The 23318-nt window shown below is 39.5% G+C and overlaps 1 protein-coding gene across 13 annotated transcripts in view; it reads left to right on the plus strand.

Moving 5' to 3' along the window:
- The window catches only part of CELF2 (CUGBP Elav-like family member 2), a 550999-nt gene extending 528116 nt beyond the window's left edge, over positions 1 to 22883 (plus strand). For 8 of the 13 annotated variants that reach the window (XM_063153712.1, XM_063153708.1, XM_063153703.1 and 5 more), the window contains 4 exons: positions 1650 to 1769; positions 8610 to 8807; positions 12152 to 12295; positions 17080 to 22883. In XM_063153712.1, coding sequence (XP_063009782.1) covers positions 1650 to 1769; positions 8610 to 8807; positions 12152 to 12295; positions 17080 to 17207 — 590 coding nt within the window. In that variant the 3' untranslated portion in view covers positions 17208 to 22883. Of the gene's footprint in view, positions 1 to 1649; positions 1782 to 8609; positions 8808 to 12151; positions 12296 to 17079 lie in introns of all 13 variants that reach the window. The other 5 variants (XM_063153706.1, XM_063153710.1, XM_063153707.1 and 2 more) reach the window with 3 other exon arrangements.
- Positions 22884 to 23318: the final 435 nt, after the last annotated feature.

Here is a 23318-nt window from a genome sequence, read left to right on the forward strand (position 1 = left end):
AGGGAATTCACTTTGGGTTTTTCCTCTATTCTCTGTTGGTGCCTACATTATCTGGAAAAAGTGGTGGTTTTAACTCTTTTTTTTTTAATTACTTTTTAAAATCAAAGACGTTGTTGGATTCTTATTGCTTTGTGGGGACAGATTGAATAATCAAAGCTGCTTCTGTTTGCAACATACAAAATTATTCGAGTTAACATTGCAGATGCTAAGAGACAAGGACTGCATAACAGAGTCTGGAAATCTCTCTTCCCCCACAGCAAGAACGTTCTTTGTACTTTGAGGCCCCAAGAGTGTGAAAACTTGTCTTTGGTGGGTCTTAATGTTGCAAAGGCAGGTTATTTGTAGGTTAGGGCTTCAAGGTTTACCCACAGAGTGAAAAAGTTACTTCCTACTTTCCTTACTGTATCCTGTCAGCTCTAGAGACTTCACTTTCTTGAGGGTTCAGTGAGTAATCTGATGTGTTTGACAGCCCAAAAAAGCATCACATAAAAGTGGTCTTAACTATTTCGTAGCTAGGTAATGAATAGGAGCAAAAGAAGCCTGGCTGTAGACATGATGTGCCTCCAGTACATCATCAACAAAACTCTGACCTTAAATATTTGCTTTTCCTAAGAAAATGCAATGTTATAACAGGAAAAAAAAAAAAAAAAAAAAGAAAAAAAAAAGGAATTCTTTATGACTGATACGTGAAAGTAGGGCTCAGGAGATGCACTAAAAACTTAATTGCTTCTGCAGCTTTTATGAGTGTGATTCATCTGGTAAGCCTTTACCTAGCTGTGAGTTAAGTGTTTAATCTACACTGGTTATTCAAGGCACTGCTGTGAGACAGACAGGTATTTCTAGTTCACCCAACCTATCCCAAATGATGACTTTTTACTACTTTCTATGACAAGTGAGTCTATTTCTCTCCCTAAACACCCAATTTAGATGGATTCATCTCACCACCTTCATCATTCCCTTGACATTGTAGCATCAAGGACATTTTTTCCATCTTTTCCCCTCTGGCAGAGCTTTTGGGGATACATACAGTATCACAGGAGTGCATATACATGATTCTCTATGTACAAAGGCCAGGATAAATGCCTGCAGTAAAATACATTTTGTATTTGCCTGGTCATTCTTCTTATTCTAATCTTCAGGACTTTAAATGAAGTTTATACAGTGTCCTAGAGCATAGTGTTTTCACTTAGAATAATTTAACTTACTCTTAGAACATTTGGGGCCCGGAATAGTAATCTGCTGTATGACAAAATAACTGAGTAATTCTTGTTTGTGTAGTGATGGGCTTTGAGGTGTGTGGCAAAATCTCAAAAGCCTGGTTAGCTGGTCAACCTGGTTTGTTAGATTGATTGACAAACTTTTGAGAAAGTATCTGATCCCAGACATAGTGGTTTGGCATTATATTTGCAAATAATAGCACTGAATTTGTGATCTAGTATTTGCAGTTCTAGGCTCATCAACACTTCCCATGAACAATCACACTCTTAATGTCTTGAACAAGATTGGTCTCGTTGATCTCATTTTCTTTTTTCCTTTTCCTTGCAAGTAGCCCTGTTGTGCTCCTGTGTGAGATTGTAAGCTGCTCTGTGATCAAATAAAATAAACAAAGTTAATTGCCTTAATTTTACTTTGGTTTTTTTTCCTTTCAGTGGCTGCATCAACTGCTAATTCCACAGCTGGTGCGGCCATGAATTCTTTGACTTCTCTGGGTACTCTCCAAGGACTGGCTGGAGCCACTGTTGGACTGAATAATATTAATGCACTAGCAGGTACCGTAAACAGTGAGTATTTATTGCTGTGGTGGACAGCCTTCCCCAATAATCATGCCACAAAAACTATCAATTGCAAAGTGATAATATGGTTTTTAATCTCTACACCAAATAAGGGAGTCAAGTTGATTCAGTTCCATACTACTACTACTGCCTATGTAGTTCTCTGGAGTCTTTTAGTTTCACACAGTTTGTTCTGCAAAGTGAATTTCCTTGTGTCCCTGCATAAAGACTCCTGTTCTTGCAGTACATATGGAAGGTAAAAGAATTGTCACTGGGGATTTGGGTTGTCAGGGTTGTAGGAGAGGCTCCTTTTTCACTGGGGGAGTCTGACAACAGGTGTATCACCCCAATGTACAAAACCTCACTCAGAAATGTAGTGCCACAGAGGCAGTCCTTTAAAACATCTGTAAGAATTATCTAATTGACTTGAGAGCAACGTGCTTGAAAAATGAGGGCAAGTCTTTGGCTTTTAATTGGCAAGTATGGGAGAACATGCAGTCAGTCACCTGAAATGCCAGAGCACACACACGTGTCCCATGACATCTTAACAAACCCTGGCATCTCCAGCTAAGAAGATGCCAGTAGTTGTTAGACCATTCTTCTTTGTTCTTAGCCCTGGTCAAGATTTTCTTGAAGAAGGAGGATTTTTTTAAATTATTGTTTCTGCTATGATGACTTCACCTTTGCCTGTAACAGAAGAGATTTGCCCAACTGCATTTTTCTCCCTCCCTCTTTTTTTTCTTTAGCTGCTGTTGCTCCTTGCATTTCCTTTTGCAATGCAAGGAATCTATTTGGTCATTGCCAGTTCATGACCCATCATAATGTCCCCTCAGGAATGGATGTCCTCCTCAGTATCTCTTGCTCACTCTGATGCTCTGCATGATGTCCTTTCTGTCACTGTTACTTGGCTGCTCACCCAATCTCTCTGTTCTGTGATCTCTGGTTGGCATTGTTGGGAGCTGGGAAGGAAGGGGGCTGATGGATGTCCATGTAGCAATGTTGAATGGTTGCATGGGGTCTTGTGTAAAACAGGACTTGCTTCTGGCAAGGACATGTGCATTTCACACAAAACAACCTCATTGTAAATATAACTCAAGGACAACGTTAGAAAAATTAGTATTAGGTCCCAAAATGGCAGATGTTAGTTTCCTTTCTTACTCCATTAGTGTCAAAGCAAGCTACAGGAAATGACGTGCACAGAAGGTTGACTTATCTCCTCTCCTCTTGTCAGCTCTTGCAGTAAGAGAGCTACCCTGTCATGAGTAAGACACCATTCAATGTCCTTTCTGATTACCAGTCATTGTGCTTCACTTGGTGTATAAAAACAAATCACAATATCCAGAGCAAAATATGACATCCCACTCCTTCCCCTCAGCAAGTACCAAGAACCCAGGCCCACTGGAGCACTCCAACATAATGTACCCCTTCATCAAACCAAGCAGGAGTGAATCCTGTGGGCTCATTGTGTGGGAACCCTTCTGTTGCACTCCTTTTAGCACTCCTTGCTAGTCTGCAAGCAGAGTTTACGTTTTCTCAGCAAGTATTTTGAGGTGATGTGTGTGCAAACTTATCTGCATGTGTCATTTGAAGTATTAATGATGTATTCACAACCTGGTACCAAATTTCAGTTTGTTTTAAGTCACCGTTGCTTCCATGGACTTGTACTGACAGTGACTGCATTCCCAAATCTTCTTTGTGGATGTTTTTATGGATATGTGTATGGTGCTTACCAAATGTATGTGGGTATGTCTGTCTGTGTATATACATTATTGAGAGAGAGTTAAAGAGGGGAAACTGCTTCCCCATGACACAGCTCAGCATTAGGACACTTTTCCTTCAAAAGGGAATTTGATTATCACTTTCTGGTACTCATGATGCTGATGATAGTGAAGCATTGCTCAAATTACAATAACCTTCCCTGTCTATTTTAATGACAGTTTGGGGCTTTTCCTGATCACCATGTCATTTTCCTGATCACTCAGTCATTCACACTCAAACTCACCTGGGAGATTGATTGCCTTTAACCTCATGTTCAGTAAGTCTGATGCTCCACACTGACATGGCTCAAGCAAGCCCATAAAAAATATTCACTGGCCATGGACATTCCTGTGCAGCAAACTGAGAATTGAGTGACATGCTTCTAGCTGGGGAATTAGCAAATCCAAAACATAAATCAAGTAGAGCTTAACCCCAAAATTAATCAGGAGGTGGCACTGGGCTTGGGCATTGATTTATAGAGAGGTTTGAAGAGTTGCTCTGCCTAAGCCAAGTCCTGCCCTGTGCATGAGAATCACATGGAGAATGTTTTCCACACTGAACTCACTAGAAGACTTTTATCTGTTTTCTCAGTCCTGTCTGGGTCTGTGAAAAGAAGCTGTTCTATGGAGGCTGATAGTGCTGTCATTGTAGAGAGAAGCATTTTTTAAAGATGTCTGGAGCCTTAAATAAAGTGGAGTATAGTAAGTTTAGGTGTCTCCAAGGTTTTGGCAGCAGTTGTGGCAGCACTAAGCGTGGGGATTTAGTCTTTCCTCAGTTATTCTTGGAGCACCTAAAACTTTAAATGGCAAAACATTACACTGCCTGCTTTGAGCATGTAAATTTAAGAATTCTTAGTACCAAAAAGAATTATGAATTATGAGGAAAAATTACTAAAGAGGGAGGAAGCAATTCTTTGCAATTAAGAAAGAAGACCATACCTTCAGAATACTGGACAGCTATGGCACAGTATTTGTGTGTGACCCCAGGGCACTCACTTAGCCTTTTTGCCCCCTTATTTACATCTGTAAAATAGAGATAAAACTATTCATGACAGACTTGAAGGTGCTTGAAAAGCACTTTGAGAGACCTTTGGACTTGCCAAGCTTTGTTGCTTTTGTATTATGTAGAGAAACTCAGAAAAGTAGAAGGCCATAGATGAGAGGCTCCAAAAGGTTATTTCACAGAAGGGAGGAAGGGACCAGAGTTCAGTGTGTGACTGAGGTGCACTGGTAGAGATAATAAAGAGATGGCAGAGATGCGTAACAGCAGCTGGGCCTTGCAGATTTCATAAAAATGCAGGAACAGAAAGTGTTGGGTGCTTTCTGCAGCTGTGCTGTGCTGTGTGTGCCACACATGGGCTGTGGGTGCCCTTCCCAGGAGCTGTGGGCTGGGCTGTCTGGCTGATGGCTGATCTGGAGTGGGAAGTGCTATTGATTCCAGGGGAAAGGAGGGGGAGGATGCTGCCCACTGCAACACAGAGCATGTTTATCTAATAGGCCAATGACTCACGAAAGATAACATGGTATCCTAATGCTACCTCTGTTATCAAGTTATTTCAACGCTCTAATAAAAGGAGAGATACAAGCTGCTTTATCAGGAACCTTTAGTTTAACCAGGCCTGCATGTACAAGCAGAGGCACAAATCTAAGTACACAACAGCAGAACAGGCAACAGTCAGCCTCAGCATCAAATTATTAGCAGTAGTAATATTTAATATTTAATATAGTGTATATTGTACATTTATTATAAAAATATTGTTGATATTGCTTTTGTTATTATTGTTGTTATTATAATGTTTTCAATGCCACTCTATCACTCACCCTCCCGAACTGGGTAGAGGAGAGAAAATATAACAAAAGGTTTTTGAATTGAGATAAGAGCAGAGAGATAACTTACCAACTACCATCACAGGCAGAACACTCCTGGAAATTAGTTTAATTATTAATAAGTTTAATTTATTACCAATCAATTCCGAATAGAATAATGAGAAATTAAGCCAAATCTTAAAAACAACTTCTCCCCACTCCTATATTCCTCCCAGGATTAACATTATTCCTGAATTCTCCACCCACTGTCCCCAGTGGTGCAGGAGGACAGGGAATGGGGGTTGCAGTCAGTTCATCACACATCGTTCCTGCAGCTCCTTCCTCCTCAGGGTTGGACTCCTCAATTGCTCATCTGCTCCTTCAGTGTGGGTCCCTTTCTTGAGGCTGCAGCACTCCACAAATTGCTCCAGTGTGGGTCTGTTCCGTGGCTTGTCCCTTCAGGAACGGGCTGTTCCAGACTGGGTCCCCCACAGGGTCACAGGTGTTGACAGCAAACCCACTGCAGTGCAATCCTCTTTCCACAGGTGCTGCCAGGAGCTCTGCCTTCCTGTGGGGCCACAGCCTTCTTTGGGCACCCACCTGCTCTGGTGTGGGCTCCCCCATGGGCTGCAGTGGATCTCTGCTCCCCCATGCAGCCCCATGTGCTGCAGGGCACAGCTGCCTCACCCTGGGCTGCCCCAGGGGCTGCAGGGCAATCTCAGCTCCTGCCCCTCCTTCTCCATGGACCTTCAAGAGCTGTTTCCCTCACACATTCTCACTCCTCTCCTCTCTATCTGCAGTTACCACGGCACAGGGTTTTTTCTTCTCTTTACCAAGTCACCTCAGAGGTGTCACTGATGGGCTCAGCCTTGGCCAGTGGCAGGTCCATCTTGGAGCCATGTGGCATTGGCTCTGTAGGGGAGGCTTCCAGCAGCTTCTCAGAGAAACCATCCCTTTATCCCCCCCACCACCACCCAAACCCAATGCAGTTTTATAACTGGAACCATTATACAAGAAATACCCAGGTCTGTTGAGCTCTGACAGGGGTTTTTGTTCGAAGCAGTGGCAGCCAGTTCCTCCCATCAGGGTACAGTGATGCTCTGAAGTGGGGTGGAGGGGAAAGAGAAGTCTTCAAAGTGGGATATTTTATTAAGGAAAGGCTAAGAATATTACATCTCTGTCAAGTGTTTAGTCACACAAATTATAGTAAGATCAAAAGGTATAATTTATGCAGTACAATTCTCTTAATTGGCACAGAGTCTGGTGGAGCCAAAAAGGTGCCACTTGAGCAATTGTCCTGATTATTGGAGACTCATAGGAATATGCTTTTCAAATCTACATAAGAGGCAGAAGGATACTGAGGTCAGCATCTTTATCCTCCTCTGTCAATGCTGGATAATTCCCTGCAGTATTCTTCCTGTATCTAAATTACACATGTGATAAGGTTTCTGCCATCTTCCTTGAAGACTGTTTCCCAGTCTAATAGATTTAATTATTAATTTACTATAAAGTGTCCTCTGCTTAATTTCCCCACTTTTGCCCAATTTACATACCAACTCTTGTTATTACTCTGAAATTAAGCCCTTTCCTTCTCTTTATTGTTCCTCTCTTTGGGGTCTTAATATGACACCACCACATCTTCACCCACCATTTTACCAGTCAAAACATTAGACAATGTCTAAGAAATGATTGCTGGTGTTTCTAGGTGCCACCCCCATTTTTCTAGGACTGATCCTCTGTATCTCTATGGGCCTGTTAAGCCCTTTAAGTTGTTTGTGAGCTGCTCACCAAGAAACTGAGGAGCTGGGATGGCTGATTGTGTGGAAAACGTGCTCTGACTCTCAGTCCCGATGTGCTCTCAGAGCTCAGGCTGACACAGGCTGGGTGTGTGGAAGATGAGCAGAGCTCTGAACCCTGCCATGCTTTCAACTTCCAACAGCAAATTCACTTTTTCTGGGGATTTCTGAAAGACATGCTAGCACTGTTAACTTCAACATAACTCATTTTGGAGTCATGCTGAGCGATAGAAGCAGAGGAGGGAAGCTGTAGCTCAGGAGTTTGTCCACCATCAAATCAGAGTAGTACAACTCCTTATGCAGCCCACACTGTTTGCACGGATGAGGGATGTCATTTTCTGCACAGCTAGCAATCCCATCTGAAATTTCCTCTTTAGCAGCCATCCCAGGTAAATTACTCTGTTACTTATCAGGATGGAGAATTGCTGTAAGTTAAAAAAAAAAGTGACTCAGCTTCCCTTGTGAAGAAAAACATTGCTAGAAATAAATGCTTTTGTTTCTTCATGAAAGGTGCCTAGTCTGGAGGAAGCATTTTTAGTCACTCTGGGTGTGCTGCTGTTCATCTCTTGTGGAGTGGCTGGAGTAACTGGAGGAGGAAGGTGGAAGCAATGAGCATCACAGTCCATCTTTCTACCACAAGCCCAAGAGACAAAGCCTGTAATTGTGTAGAGGGTTATATAGAGGGTTATTTTAGTTAAAAAAGGCCTGTTTAAAATGCAGTTAATTAGGTGTCACTATAGAACATGAAATAACACAACGTGCATACACTGCTGTTCTCAAGACAAAAAAGGGATGTTTATTTTCTGACTCCAACATTTATAGATTTCCAAAAGTGACAGTGGATTGGAGGGTGAAAGTGCCCCTCTCCAATGACACTGGACAAACCAACAGTCCATCAAATTTCTCCTCCTCCATAAAAGAATGCAAAACAATAAGTTATTTACAGCAAGTGTGTGAGAAAGTTTGTTACAAGAATGTTATCATCAGAAGGCTAAGAAAATCTCAAAAAATCAGGGCAACAATTAGGGTTTTCTGCTTGCTCTGTATAACCCAAATACTTCTGATCTGGTGCTGTCATGGCTGTTGCTGAAGACCCTGGTCAGAGAGAGGGGGTTTCCTCACAGACTGCTTTTTCCACAGACAAGGACAGAGGTCAAACAGGTCCCACACTGCCAGCCTCAGACACCCACAGCAGAAGCACAGGCGTCGAGGTGGATGTGCAGAGAGGCTCTCAGGAGCACAGAGCTGTAGTACTTGCCAGTAGCAGGCTGCATGCGAGTCCATTTGACTGTGCAACCCTTGTGCTGAAGTGACCCTGATGCCAAAGTCGTGTTTCTTTGTCCTCAGTCCCATATTTGGTGACGTGCCGAGCTGCATGCACTGCTGTCGTCCTCAGTGTCGTATAATACCAACGACTTTCGGAAAGCACTAATGAACAAGTGCAATTTCTTTTCTCTATTGTTGGGTTTTTTGTAAAGTTGCTCAAATGCTCTCAGGTATGGCGGCCCTGAACGGAGGACTCGGCGCCACAGGCCTGACGAACGGCACGGCCGGCACCATGGACGCGCTCACCCAGGCCTACTCAGGAATCCAGCAGTACGCGGCCGCCGCGCTGCCCACCCTCTACAGCCAGAGCCTGCTGCAGCAGCAGAGCGCCGCGGGCAGCCAGAAGGAAGGTAAGTTCTCGGCAGGTTGCAGTTTGTTGCAGCCCCAGACACGTGAAAAGTCTCTGTTTTGGCCTGCATGTTCGAAGAATGAGTCAGAGCTCTTCAGTTCTCGGTGTCAGAGTTGTTTATTGTATCTTATCTATAAAAATTTTTCAGCAGGACAGACAGAGGCACTCTGCCTGTCCCCAGGGCAGCGTTATCTCTTTATACTACAAACTACGTGTAACATGTTTACAATTACTTTCCAACACCTATCACCTATGTTAGACAGTGAGTTCTACTCTAAACCAATCCCAAAGTGCCAACATCACAGCAGAAGATGGAGGTAGAGAAGAAGAAAAAAGGCTGGACACACCCAAGTCCCTCCATCTTGTCCCCAAAACCCCTATTCTAAAAACCCCAAAATCTACTTTTTCACCTAGTGATAATTTTATTATTACAGTACTTAAACTTCTGTGGCTTTCAGGTCTTCATACCAAGATGGTAATTTGCTCCATGGGTCATAATCAAACCCACAGGTGTTCTGGGCTGTGTGCCAGGGTCTCTGAGCCCCCTGGCAGGGGTCCTGGGAACTCTGGACACCCAGAGGGATGTGCTGAGTTCTGACAGTAAGTGCCCGCGCCAGCAGACCCAGCCCGAGCTGTGCCATGCAGCTGTTTCCTCCTGGAGACTTCATGGAAGGCCTCAGGCAGTCTACTCTGTGATTTCTTCTTCCTCCATTTTCTTCCTGCTTGCCACTGTCACCTTCTTTGATGTCTAATGTGTTTCACTTTTCAGCCATCAAGTTATGCTTTGCCACCCATTCTTATATAAAAGCATTTACCACCTACCATATAAAAACCACTAACAAAAATCATCCCTCTGTGGATGCAATTTTTCCTTCTGGTTTCCATTTTCTGTCATAGGGGAGTTAATCTGATTGAGGTTTTGAGCTAATGACAAGATCCGTTTTCACTTTGAGTGGTTCTTTGCTTAATTGTGGGTCTTGTGAGGAAGCAGCTAAGTGAATGATTGCGCCCCTCTCCCCACACCAACAGCAAATAAACCTCAGGAAGTTATTGCTAAGAATAAATGAATACTAATTACAAGGTGTTTAGGAAAATGAGGCTACCCTTTTCCCCTCTTCCGTTCCCCTTCATGCTTCCCAGGCATTTTCAGGGGGGTTGTTTCTGTTTTCATTGCTTTCTCCTGTCCTAATTTCCAGCTAATTCTACAAAGACAGGAAAATACTGCATGCTTTCTAAGACTGTATCTATGTTGTCACTACTGCTCTTGCCAAGGATAAGCTTTGGAAATAAACCTAGTATAATATCCTCAAGAGAAATCTTTTTTATCCTCTTTTGAAATAGTATTTTCTACTGTTATGGGATGTGTTTCCTAGGAAGACAAATTTGGCATTCCCCCAGCTAGTTATTGTATAGGGACGCTGGAGTTAAAATGTATATTTTCTCTCAAGTTTTTTCTTTCATTTGCTGGTAAAAGCTTAAATTATTTAAAATGAAAGGGGATTTTTTTAAAATCTTTTTTTCCATATTTTTTGTTTTCTGCATTTATCTTTCCCCTCAGGCCCTTTGGTCAGTGACAATAGACTATTTGACACCAGAAAAAAATTGTTTATTTGGTGTCATTGCAAGATACGTAGTGAAGGACAGCTTGATTTTTTTTCTAGCTATTATAATTTTTCTCTGTTTAGAAACATTCAAATCAACTTAGGTTTATTTTTATTTTTATGAATTGCCAGCATCCTTTTTAAAACACAGTGGTTTTGTTATATATCTTGTATCTGTTAGTAGGTGGTTAAGTAATTCAAGTGAGTGAATTCCAGTACTGAATACTGACAGCAATGTTTTGTCTCTTACCATGATTTCTGATGGAAGAGTCTGGAGTGGTTGAGGATAAACAAATACCAGAGAAAAATGCTATATAAATATTAAATGCTGAAGCACAGTGAACTGCCTTGTGCATATGCTCTTAAATATTATTTAGCAATTTTCCCCCCTACTATTTTAAAGAACATTATTTGCTGGGAATGAGAGTTTACTTGTGACAAGAAGAAAAAAGTTCCAAGTGACAAGTTTTTTCATCTTTTTTTTTCCCTGCCTCCCCAGAATTTTTTTTTCTTTTAAATCTAATTCATTTATCTCCTCCTTTTGGGCAAATTTGCTACCTTTTCCTTCAGGCTGAGAGCGAGCAGCCAGCCTGATTCTGTGTGGGAGAGGGGAGGCTCCATGGCTCTGTTGCAGAAGGAACTCTGTAAATCTCATGAGCACTTTCCTCTTCCTCTCCAGAAAACCAAGAACATCACATCTGAGACACATTTAGGTTCCATTAAGCAAGGGAATATGTAATCAGGCTATTCTAGGTGTGGATTTAGCAGAAATGCTTGTTCCCTTTGTGTACCACTTGCACTGCTGGTGCCTGCATGGAGGCTCCATCATGTATCCCACTCTTGCTGCCATCCATTGCTCATTTCCAGTGTGCTGCCATTGAGCTAGGGGGAAAAAATAACCTATCAGTATTAGGATGAATGTTTTAACCTACACCTGAAATAATACATATCTCAGATCTTGTCTGCAAGGAAAATATTCAAAGCACCTTTGAGTTTACACCTTTGTTTGCAAACTGAGCTAAGTCTAAAGCCACTTAACTGCAACACAACTACTTAATTTTGAACTTCTTTGAAAGACTTGCTTTACAAAGCTCTTTGCAGGAGACAGATCTTTGTATGTGGGATTTATATTAAAAAAAAAAAGCTCATTTTGAAATGAGTCAGTACAAATTTAATTCTGAATGTCTTTTTGTCACTGACTTCACTGACTTTTAAGTCACAAGGTGTGCTTCTTCTTACTATTTTTATTCCTATCTGCAGCATTTTCTTGCCCTTTGAGTTTAAATCTGTGGTATCAAATCTGAGCTCACCTGCTTCCATTTCCATAAGTTCCTGCAACTGGAATTAAACTGACAAACCCATGCAGGTGTTGGAAGCAGCAGAGGAGTCCTTGTGCAGTTCTTGGGGCATTCTGAGAGCCAATACATTCTGTACCTGTTTTCCTAACATTAATTACACTGAAAGACACTCATGTAAATTGAAGAAAGAGATTTAACTACTTCTGTAGTAGAGTTATGAAATAAACACTTTTCAAAGTAAACACTTTTCAAGATGGGATGCTCAAGAGCTGCATTTCAGCTGTGCTCTTTTGATGATCCACTTGCTTTTGTTCCTTCAGAGTTAGAAAGTGAAATGCTTTCTGACCACCAGCTTCAGTAAGTATTATGGAAAAACAGATTAAATGTAACACTTGTAATAGCTGTTTTCATACTTCTTTTTTTTTATTTATTTTATTTTCCTAAAGGTCCAGAAGGGGCAAACCTCTTTATTTACCACCTCCCCCAGGAGTTTGGAGACCAGGACATTCTGCAGATGTTCATGCCTTTTGGAAATGTTATCTCTGCTAAAGTCTTCATTGACAAACAGACCAATTTGAGCAAGTGCTTTGGTATGTCAAATTTAATAAATCCAACCATAAAAGCCGCATGCACTATACTGAAAAGGGGCCAGGAAAGAAAATTAACAGCAGTGTGAGAAATGTCATACTGGAAAATCATTCCAGAAATAATAGACTGTTAATCCTCAAATGAGCAGGAAGATGCAAAGACAAACTACTTCTAACTAAAAATTTGATGTGAAAAAAAAAACAATAATAATCTTCCAGTCTGACATCTCGCATGAATGTGTCAAGTATATAAAACTAATTACACCCTATGTGGGGGAATGTCATTTAGTATACTATTAAATTGCCTTATTATGGATACCTAATTATTCTCTATTGTATAGCTGAGCCACTTAAAAAAAGCTCTATGTTTAACCCATTGTTTCTACATTACAGGAATTTCTTTCTTCTGAATTAAGTACAGGATTTTGCAATTAGTGACTGAATGGTGTGTACATGTAGTTCAGAATATTCTGCAGACAGCTGATGTCTGGCTGTGCAGCTCTGGCTGTTGTGGGTGGGTCCCAGTGTGTTATGGAAGGTGGCATCTCCCTCACCTTAGGGCAGGGATGAAGAGAGCCTCACAAGATCAGTGTCAAGTTTCCCAGAGAATACTTTGAGCTGTCAGAAAATTAGATCACAGCAGAGGAAGAGATGATGTGTTGGTATAAAAATAGTTTTAGGGTTGATTAGGAGGGATGATGTATTTGGAATAGCAGAGATGCACCAGTTCAGTGCTTTGATGGAGTGGAGCAGAGAATGTCAGTGTGTGGTAAGCTTTTGGAGCATTGGTCTCATAATTATGGTCTTATACAAGACACAGTGAGGATTTAGGAGGAGGAAGGAATCTCCTAAACATGAGTTTTGTAAGGGTTGATGTAAAATACTGGAATTTTCTTTAAAGTGGCAATTCTTTCCCAGAGTAAAGGAATGCACCTGTATATGTGACAAAAGAGGAATGGACAGTACACTTGGAAAGTTGATTCAGTTCACAGAAAGAGTGTGACATTCTTTCTGCATTTTCCCACAGTCTTTCAGTTCATTTTTGAAGCATTCACCTGTTTAAGCTTTACAAAAAATTTTTCATATCTAGACCAGCATAGTCCAGCCTGTGTCTGCAATGGGTTAAAGCAGTCCCTGAGGCTCTTGCAAATTTGAAAAGTGGAATTGAAATGGACTCCCCATTGATCTGGAGCCAGTTCTGTTAGTATGTTGGGGGTTACAAAATCGTTGTTGAGGTCTCCAGGAATCTTGATGAAAAGACAAATCAAGCTATGTTAATCAAAATGCAGCAATTGTGGTGACTGCTGAAAGAATGTAAATCAGTTTGGGCAGGTGGCTGAATTCATCAGATCGTTTCCCACACTTGCTTTTTGTGCATTTTCTTTTACTCTTTGATTACCTTCTTACACATTTGCCTGGGATTGTGGGACACAATTGCCTAACTTAGTGATGCACCAAAATTATCTTCTTTAAGGGAAAATGGAGGTGTCAAATCCCAATGGATGGAGGAAACCTCCTTTTGGTATTAGGCAGCTCTCACTGATATTTCTATTTCTCAGTCTTACTTCCCAGATACTCTGCTACCAGGGAGGGAGCTCTGCTTTAAAAACAAAAAGTAGAAGTGGCAGATGAAGCTGAGTTTTCTGATTAGTGGGTGACTGTTTGGTGATGCTGCAAATCACAGGCAAAGCCAGAATTAGTCCTGCTGGTTTAATGTACAGGCAAGGTCTGCATGCACCTCCTCAGCTTTATTAGCAAGAATTGTCTAATTTTTTTTTTTTTGGTCCGATATTTGTGTTTCGAAAAGCTTTTTATTTTCTTTTTCTGTCCTCCCACCCAAAAACTATGACAATAATGCTGCTGAAGAACCCATTTCTCTGCCGAATCATTTACCAACTGCGCTTGGTACAGTTTGGGTTTGGGTTTTGTATTTGTTGGTTTGGTTTGGTCTTTTTGCCCCTAGTAATAGTAATTGTAATTGTAATAATTTGCACATGCTTAGGGCTTCCTACTCTGGAGTTTCCAATCTCCTGCCCAAAGGAGGAGAAAGTCAAATTACAGATGGGAACAGGTTGAACATCCAAAAGGTGTAAAGATTGTCCAAGTCTGTCTGGCAGAAATGGGAAGGTTTATTCTGAGTAAGTGATAGACAGTGATGAATCTTTATGTAAAACTGCTTCACGAAATGAAAAATTTCATTTCTGTGCAGAAAAATGACTTAGGCATATTTCCTTTTCTTGTCCAACCTAAAATGAATGTTCAAAGGATTAAATGATGATGAGGATGACAGAACAGTGTGTTTACACCTGGAAGTGCTCTTCCATGAGTTCTCACATGCTCCACAGGCTTTAATTGATTCAGCAGACAAAGGGTGTCACTATTCCAGCTTATCTCTTGCCTTTCATAAATGTTACAATAAGAAAAATGAGATATGTTAGTAAGGCAGAGGAGGGGGAACTCAGTTACATCAATGCAGAAATCCAGTCAGCCTTATAGCAAAATTGTTACTTGAATGATGAAAATTATTTATCCTGATTATAGAGCTACTCAAAGATCTAAAACAAAAATCAGAATTGTCATGACAGGATCTTTGAGAATTAATAAGAAACATCATTCTGACTGTATGTAACCTGTGGTTTAAAGTTCAGACAAAAAATGATGAATGGGTGCAATCAGAAAAATACAAATAAAGGGAAGGAATTCTAGATTCTTCAGTAAGATTTATAAATGAAGGTTCTCAATAAGGAAGAAGATGAGAGCGTAACAAGCTAATGCAGGTATTGCATTCTGTGTAGAGAGACAGATTGTGAATCCAAATAAGAATTGAATGACAGGGGCTGATGCCAGCAGTGTGCTTCCTTCTCTTCATTCACCATCCACAGATGCCAAGTGACAAGTTTAGATCACTTGCTTACTTTCCAGGTGGATAAAACTAGGTACAAAGGGAAGGAATTGATGATAAGTTCATAGCAGTAATGAGAATAAAGTGAAGGTCAGGAAAGCTGTAGAGGGAAATGCTGAATTGTGAAGGTGGGTAGGAGAAGCTACACCTCAGCTGTGGAGCACCTGCCTGGACAGTGCTACAGCTGCCCCCCAACTCCTGCCAGTTCCCTTTGCTTTGAGGCAATCCTAGAGCTCAGGCAGGGAGACACAGGACACAGAGCTAAGGGAATGATTGGGGTAATGTGAACAGACACGGTCTCCTAGAACCAAATAGGGGAAAGGAAGAAAGGAAGAGAGTGATGAAGCTCTTCAGGATCTGGCAATAAATTTAAGAGGGAATGACCTCAGGGAGAAAGTGAGGAAGTGGTAAGAGTTACTAAAACCAAGGAAGGTATGGAGGAACATTTATTATCCCTTAAGGAGGTAACAAATACTCAACCACAGGACAATATGGATAGAGCATATTGGCTTTGGCCAGGAGAAGGTTGGCAGAGGTTTAAATGAGAGGTGGTTTTGAGTGGAAGGAACAGAAGACAGCCTGAGCTGTCAGACAAGAGTCTTAACTTAAATAGTTTGGTGAAGCTGATTTAAGGTGAAGCCATAGGGATGATCTATGAAGGAGAACAGCTGGACAAGGATACCTTGAGAAGGGGGGAAGATTTTATGCAGTGGCGAAAGCAAAATAACACTCTGACTCTGCAATTGGAAGAGGGCAGCAGTGCAAGAGCCATAAAAGGATAGGTTAAAGTAGAGGTAAATAGAAGTAATGAATCCAAGAAGTACACAGGCACTAAGCACAAATCAATGAAGCTGGTTGAGGAAAGAGAGGCACTGAGAAGCCCCTGTGTTAGGACTGAAGACAAAGTGTGTGGCATCCCTGCTTTAGGAGAATGAGGGGATACATGTTAAGGCAAATTCAAGGGGAAAGAAGAGGGAGCATTTCAAAGCAGATGCACAGCAGCAGGCTGAGTGCAGTAATAATTAGCCCAAGCTGAGGCAGAGCAGCAGTTAGGTGAGCTTTGCAATTACAAGTGGGAGGCCCAGATATGAAAATGAACTTTGAGCTTCCAGAATCAGGGAGATTTGAATATATTATGAACAGAACATTTTCAGTCTCCCAGGGAAAAGAAATCTGAGCCAGGCCAGCCATTCTGAATTACCCAAGCAAGCATTATCCTCCTAGTTAGTGCTCACATGCAAGGAGCAGATCTTGGAGTTCTCATCAAACCCTACCATTGTCTTTATGATGCTGCTTAATTTTGATGTTTGCATACCCCTTTGGGGACCAATTAACTAACATTAAGGTACCCTGAGATCTTGAAATGGAAGGAGCTGTAAAATTACAAAATATTAATATTGCAACTGTCCTAGGCTGAGCCCAAGGAGATGTGGGTTCCATAACACACATGGACTCACGCCCAGGTGTGCCAGCGGGTTTAGGAATTTTGGGGGTTGATTCTGTAACCAGACTTGCTGTTTCAGCTTCCCTTTTGCAGACTGGCCTAAATAGCACTTCCTAATAGACTGGGAGGTATGTAGATACTACACTGAAAAGTGTTACAGTAATAAATATCTTCAGTCTCTAAGGTAGGTATATAAATAACAAAATGGAAACTGCATTGCACCAAAATTGGCCAACTGCATCCCAGCTAGTAAAGAAACATTATGTAGGTAAAGAGGAAGGCAAAAGGAAACGGGAGAGGAAATGGGATATGAAATGTGATATTTAATTGAAAGCCAGGTGAATGTGTCAAATAAATAGCAATCATAAGATTCTAACTAAGTGCCTCCTGACATTTGTTGTAACCCAGAACTGACTTTCTCTCCCGTTCTGTGTCCCACAGGTTTTGTTAGCTATGACAATCCGGTCTCTGCACAAGCTGCTATCCAGGCTATGAACGGCTTTCAGATTGGCATGAAACGCTTGAAGGTTCAGCTGAAACGCTCCAAAAATGACAGCAAACCTTACTGATCTTAACCCCAGATGCTTACTGCTCTTATTTTAGCTTTCTTAGGGTAAGTCCCATGAGCAAACCTGTCCTCTGCAGGGGGGTTAAGAAAGAACATAGAGCCAACCTTCACCAAGGGACAGTTATTTTTACAGTTACCACTTCCATCTCCCCACTTGTCCTTACTGCACTTGGCTCCCATTTCCTTGCCAAGTAATTACTGAGTTGTGTTACTGTATTTTGTTTTGCAGCATAATTTATCTCCTTTTCGAAACGAAAATAAATGTCTTGAAATTCCAAACAGCACACACACACAGACACAAAAAAAAATGTGCAATTTAACTCTGTGAACCCTGGTGCCATTAGCACACAATAAAAGTTGTTTTCTATGGATGGATCGTATTTTACCAGGGTGGCACCAGCAGTTTATAGGTTAAACAAAATGGCCTCATGCCAGTTGAAGCACTTATTTTGCAACAAAAATTGAAATAAGTCTTTCCACTACATCAACTTGTTTTTTGAGAAGATCTGATTTTTTTTTCGGTTCAAATCAACGTATTGTTATATATTAGTCTGATTTTACACTGGTCGTCTTTATATTTCATTTTTTTTTAAGTTCTTGTTTTTTTGGAAAGGATTAATGTAAAAAAGATTTAGAGATCTGTTTCTAAAGCTACAGGGTTTAAAATAAAAAAAATAAAATAAAATGAGTGACAATACTTGATGTTTCTTGAGAGATAAATTTAATAATAATAAAAAAAAGAAAGCCACAGGCCTGTAAATTTTATTTGTAAAAAGCATTTCTATTTTTATACAAAATTTTTACTGCCTCAGAAATAATGGAATTTATTTATTGCCTATTGTTAACTTATTGGATACCTAAAGAGCAGCTCTCTATGCTAGCTAGATCCTTTGAAGTAGTCTCTAGAGTAATTGTGCCAAGAATGGGCGCTTTTTCACTGTTGAACCCTCCACCCTTTGCAGTTCATGCTTTTATCCTCTTGTTTGTATTTGTCTGGTTATTTTGTTCGTAGTTTCCATTACCTAGTTTAAAGTTCGGTTGTCCGACCCTTTCCCTCCCCCTGCCCCCCCCGTACCTTTCTGTTACATTTGTAGAAACTGGTTCTTTCCTCTCTTTTTCTCCCCAAAGAGGAATCCATTCTCTCTGACTCCTTTCAGATGGATTCTTTTGGGGCTCCATTGTGTTCTTGTTGACAAGTATTGTAAGTTAATGCAAATTATGTGAACAGCTCGTAGGCTCTACTGATAAAAGATTTGCATTAGTTTTCTCCTGCACCCATAAAAGTGATTTTGTTTGTGCTGCATAGATTCTGTGTAACTTTTTTTCCTCTTCCTTGTTTTTTCCCTAGACATCTCCATGCCCGTTAGCCCATCGTTTGCCTAGCATGTCCCTGTGGCGTCTCAAAAAAAAAAAAGTTTCATCGTCCCGTCATTGTTTCTGATGTCTTTCTGACCTCACATCATATTTGGTTCTCCTACTGACCTAGTTTGACCTTTGAAATTTGCATGTGACCTCATCTAGCTATGAATTCTGGGAAGTCAATGTGAAAAAACATTGCTGCATTCATGCAAGACTGAAATTTATTATTAGATAAATTAATGATAGGATTTAAAAACAACCTGTGGCAAAATGTTTTTTCTTTCTTTCCTTTTTGTTTTTTCAGTTTTGGTTTCTGGTTTTCTTCTTTCCTTGTAGTTTTTGTTTCATTTAGTTTGGGTTTTTTTGTTTGGGTATTTTTCTTGGTTGATTTTTGGTTTTGGTTTTTTTTTTTTTTTTCATTTCGTAAAAAAAAAAATAAAAAAAAAACAGACTTGAAAGTATTATACAGGGATTGGCATTCTGCCTGGTCACTGGTGACAATAGCAATATGTGTCCAGAGGCACAGAATGTTGGTTTCTAACAGACTACTTCCAAAACAGTTTGAGAAATAAAACTGTCTGATTTTAAGTCTCTAGAGGTCTGTAATAGTTTTTACATTTTTCAGGCAGTGTAAAGTTTTTTGATAAGGCCATTTTAGGTGGCTCACTTTCTCATTAAAGTATATATATAGAACCACTTTTTGTAGATTAGTATAAGAAAATATTTACCCTGTTTTAGGGCAAATGCTACCTACTTGTGTCACCTTTTGCTGAACTGACTCACAGTTAGACAATCCATGGTTTAATGCACATGAAATTACCTATATTTTATACTGTTTCAATGTACAGAAGAAAGGTTACTGTAAAATGTGTTACGTTGGTGCTTCTGTGAATTAAGTTGTGGTTTCATCATGAGTCTTATGGTCTTAAGTGTTCTATGTTTATAAAAAGACAAGTTTAAAATTGGTTTACTTGAACAACAAGAACAAAAAGAAGATTCAAAAAAAAAACACAAAAAAAAAGTTGTTTGCTTAAAAAAAAAATAATTTCATGTGAAAATGAAAAAATATTCCAGAATAAGTTTGTGTTGGCTTGTGACGCATTGATGTCATTTTTTTATTGTGAACAATTTAGGTGTGTTTGTGTTCAGCAAAATGTGATCAGTTTTTCTTTTAAAGAAAAAAAAAATCAGTGAAACTATAGTGCCAAATTCCAAAGGTACTTTCTTCCTAGAGCTTCAGTGTGTTTCTTGTGTGAAGTAATTTGATAACATGGGTATTTTATTATGTGTTTTGTATAAATCCCTAATATTTAAAGAAAAAAAGAGGTTAAAAAGTTTGTTAACTTGCTATCCTGTGGTCTTGTTGCCTGAAATTGTTATTGTTTGTTATTTCTCTTTGATGTTTTTTGTAAAACATTGTATAAGTGCCCATGTTTCACTTTTTTAACCACTCTGCACACATCAATGCTGTGAAAGCAAACCTCACTATGTATTTTCTTCATATTGTATGGAAACCTCTAAGGTGAGAAAGTTTTGAACTTTTAACCCTTTCCACCCAGAGCTGTCTTGAGTGTTAATACCTTTTATACATTCACCATTTTGCTGTTTATTTTTATATATATATCTATATCTATAAATATATATATACTTAGTTTTTTGTGGTTTATTTAATACATGGTTGAAATCAGAACAATGCACAGGGCAGATCTGAAGGACAAAAATATTTTACTGCTGTCTAAATTTCTTCTGTATCTATAACTAAAATTATTTAAAACCGTAATTAACTTGTGGTTTTCCTTTTTAGATTTTGGGGATTTTGTCTTTTCTTAAAGAGCTTTTAATATGCTGCTGGAATATGCTATTCAGTATTAATAAAATAAAAGAAAAAGAAAACAATTCTTTAATTATCTATTGTATGAGCCACTCCCAACCAGGAGCGGTCAATCCACCATTTGAAAACCTTGAGGAGAAAAAAAAAAAAAGAATAATAATATTTTTGTAATTTAAATAAATGAATTTTTGCTTAAATCAGATGCACTAGATCTTCCTGGGTGAAAATTCAGTGTGCACTGCAGTTAAACTACTTTTTATGGATAAAGTTTACATACACTGTAATGTTTGGTGTTATTTGCCATTATTTGTCACGGCAATATCCTGGCTTACTCCCGCAGACACTCGTTCAGAGAGGAGTAACTTTACTCGTGCCCGTGGTCCATGGGAATGTCTGTGTGACTGATGGGGGTGTTTGCTGGAGGAAGCTCTTTGTCAGGAGCCAGAAAAGAGATGCTGGTAGCCCTTTTCACTGCCTTGTAAGTCCGATTGGGTTGCGTTCCTACCGCACAAACAGTGACCAACAACCAAATTCGGTTCTTTGCCACCGGTTCAGCAAATTCATTGCCAATCCAATGTGTGTGAGCAGCAGTACCTGCTACAGGTCATAAAGTGCCATAACTTCTTCCACCTCCTAGTTCTATCTGGTTATATCTGAAGCCACCTAAAATTAAAAACGAAGCCCTATATGAGCAACATCAGCTGGTGCACTCTTGTCTCTCATCCCCAACTTAAATGCTTCTTTATGTAGAGCCCTGGGATGGAAAGGACTAGCCTCTAGTGATGCAAAAAAAGTTTCCTTCTTATAGCACATGCACTTATAAATAAATGATCTATACTTTTCTCACGTTTTTACTACTGCTGGGGCCTTCCTACACCCTTTGAGGGCTATTTTGTACTACTTGCAGCAATTGTGCGTATTCAAAGTATCATCTCACGTACGTTATATTATATATATGTACATATATATATATATATAATATGAGATCATCATTTGGATTGTTTAGAGACTGTTTCACTAATTTTTCTCATTGTACCCACCGTCTAAATTTCCAAAGCTTTTGTAGGTGCCCTGGTGTGTCCTGTGGGTTTTCCAGTCCGCTTAGAGCGGTGATGCCTCTGGTCCTTGGGCAGTGTAACTCAACACCAGGCTGCCCTGAATTACTCCACAGGACATTGGCTTAGCAGTGGGAGACAAGGAATGTTTCTGTACTTCCAGGCAACTGAGATGAGTCATTGCTTAGAAAAGTGTCCATCTCTGGAAAATAAAAAAATTTTAAAATTCAAAAATAAAAATAAAATTCAAATACAAAACCAAAAACCCAAACGTACACCTCCTGGGAGGCAAATTATCTACCAGTTCTCTTTCAAAATAATGAAAGGAAAAAGCTGCAAGGGTGCAAGGGCCTAATAAGAGAGGAAGTAAAACAAGGGAAATTGCTTTACAAAATTCTAATCAAAAGACTAGACTAGTTGTTTTATCAAACAAATTAGCTAATTGCAATGAAATGGCAGTCCTCAAAGGAGTAACAAGTTCATCTTTCTTTCACCATAGGGGTTACAGTTCCTTGGCTTGTGCTACTCTGGAATCATTTTACTGTTTCTGTTTTTATTATCTTAAGTGCTAATTAACAAAAGGAAAAAAAATATCCTGTAGTTTCATTACCTTTTTGGATAATGTCATACAAAAAGAAAAAAAAAAAAAACAAACCTATGTATTTGTGTTTTTTTCGTGCTGTGGGAATTGTTGTTTGTAGATTAATAATACTATCATTTTGTTTAGAATTACAAACTAGTTTTTAAGTATTGTCTGAGAAAAGCCAAAGTTAATGCAATCTAGTGGAAACTGTAAGACCATTTGAGTATTGTTTCTGTTTTATTGATGCATTTGGATTTTGTTGTTTGATGGAATTTGAGCCAAAAAAAAAAAAAAGAACAAAAAAAAGGCAAAAAAAAAAGCAGGCTTTCCTATTTCTACAACTTGATTGTACTTATGCATTTTGTACCAGTGGAACTTTTTATACTGGAGATTAAAAAACAAATGGAAATTTTTGTGGCTTACTCTCGTGGGCCCCCTCGATCATGACTGATTTTCAAGTTTGATTTCTGGACGGTAGAAAGAGAGTTGGTTTTGTTTCGAGAATTCAAAACTTTGGCTTGATTTCTTTTTTTCCCTTTGCTTATATCTAGTGTTTAGAATTTTGTCTTAACAAAAGCGGTAAGTTTCACTTTTTATTCTGTATCGTGCAGTTACACAATAAGGTAATTAGAATTAGGAGTACTCGGTCACTTTGCGTGGATAAATGTATTAGTTAAAACGTTAGGGGTTTGCTTTTTTGCTGTTTAGATCAGAGTTTTTTCTGATTCTTCTGTCCTCATTGTGAACATAACCGTGTAGTTGAAACAGTCAGACTTATTTTTGTAACGTATGTTATTGTGTGATGCAGTTTTTTGCTTCTGTCTCCAATATTAAACCATTTTCCTAATACTTGTCTCTCTACTTTGTGTGTTGTATTGTTGGTGGTCATTCTGTGTTGGTAATACATCTGCACACCTCACTGTTTCACGTGCCTGTTTTTTTTTTTTTTTTCTCTATTTGTTGGTTGTGTACAAAAGATACAGTCGATTCCACCTAAGTGAATAGCTGATTGGGGGGCAAAAGAGGATTTGTACATTTTAGACATATTCTGGTTTCTTTGAATTTTTTTTATTTTTTTTTTTCTCTCTTCCTCCCCCTAGTCATGCCTTATCACTTGGATAATCTCTTGGTGCAGGAAGCATTTTAAATGAGTTTCCTGCAAAGTCCTATTGAAGGTAGCTTTTATTAGCCTTCAAACTGCAAAACCTTCTGCACACAAACACACAGAAGACACCTGAAAAGATTTCTTTTTTTTTTTTTTTTTTGCTGTGGCATTTCAGTCAG

Source organism: Melospiza melodia, chromosome 4 (assembly GCF_035770615.1).
Source record: "Melospiza melodia melodia isolate bMelMel2 chromosome 4, bMelMel2.pri, whole genome shotgun sequence".
NCBI lineage: Eukaryota > Metazoa > Chordata > Aves > Passeriformes > Passerellidae > Melospiza > Melospiza melodia.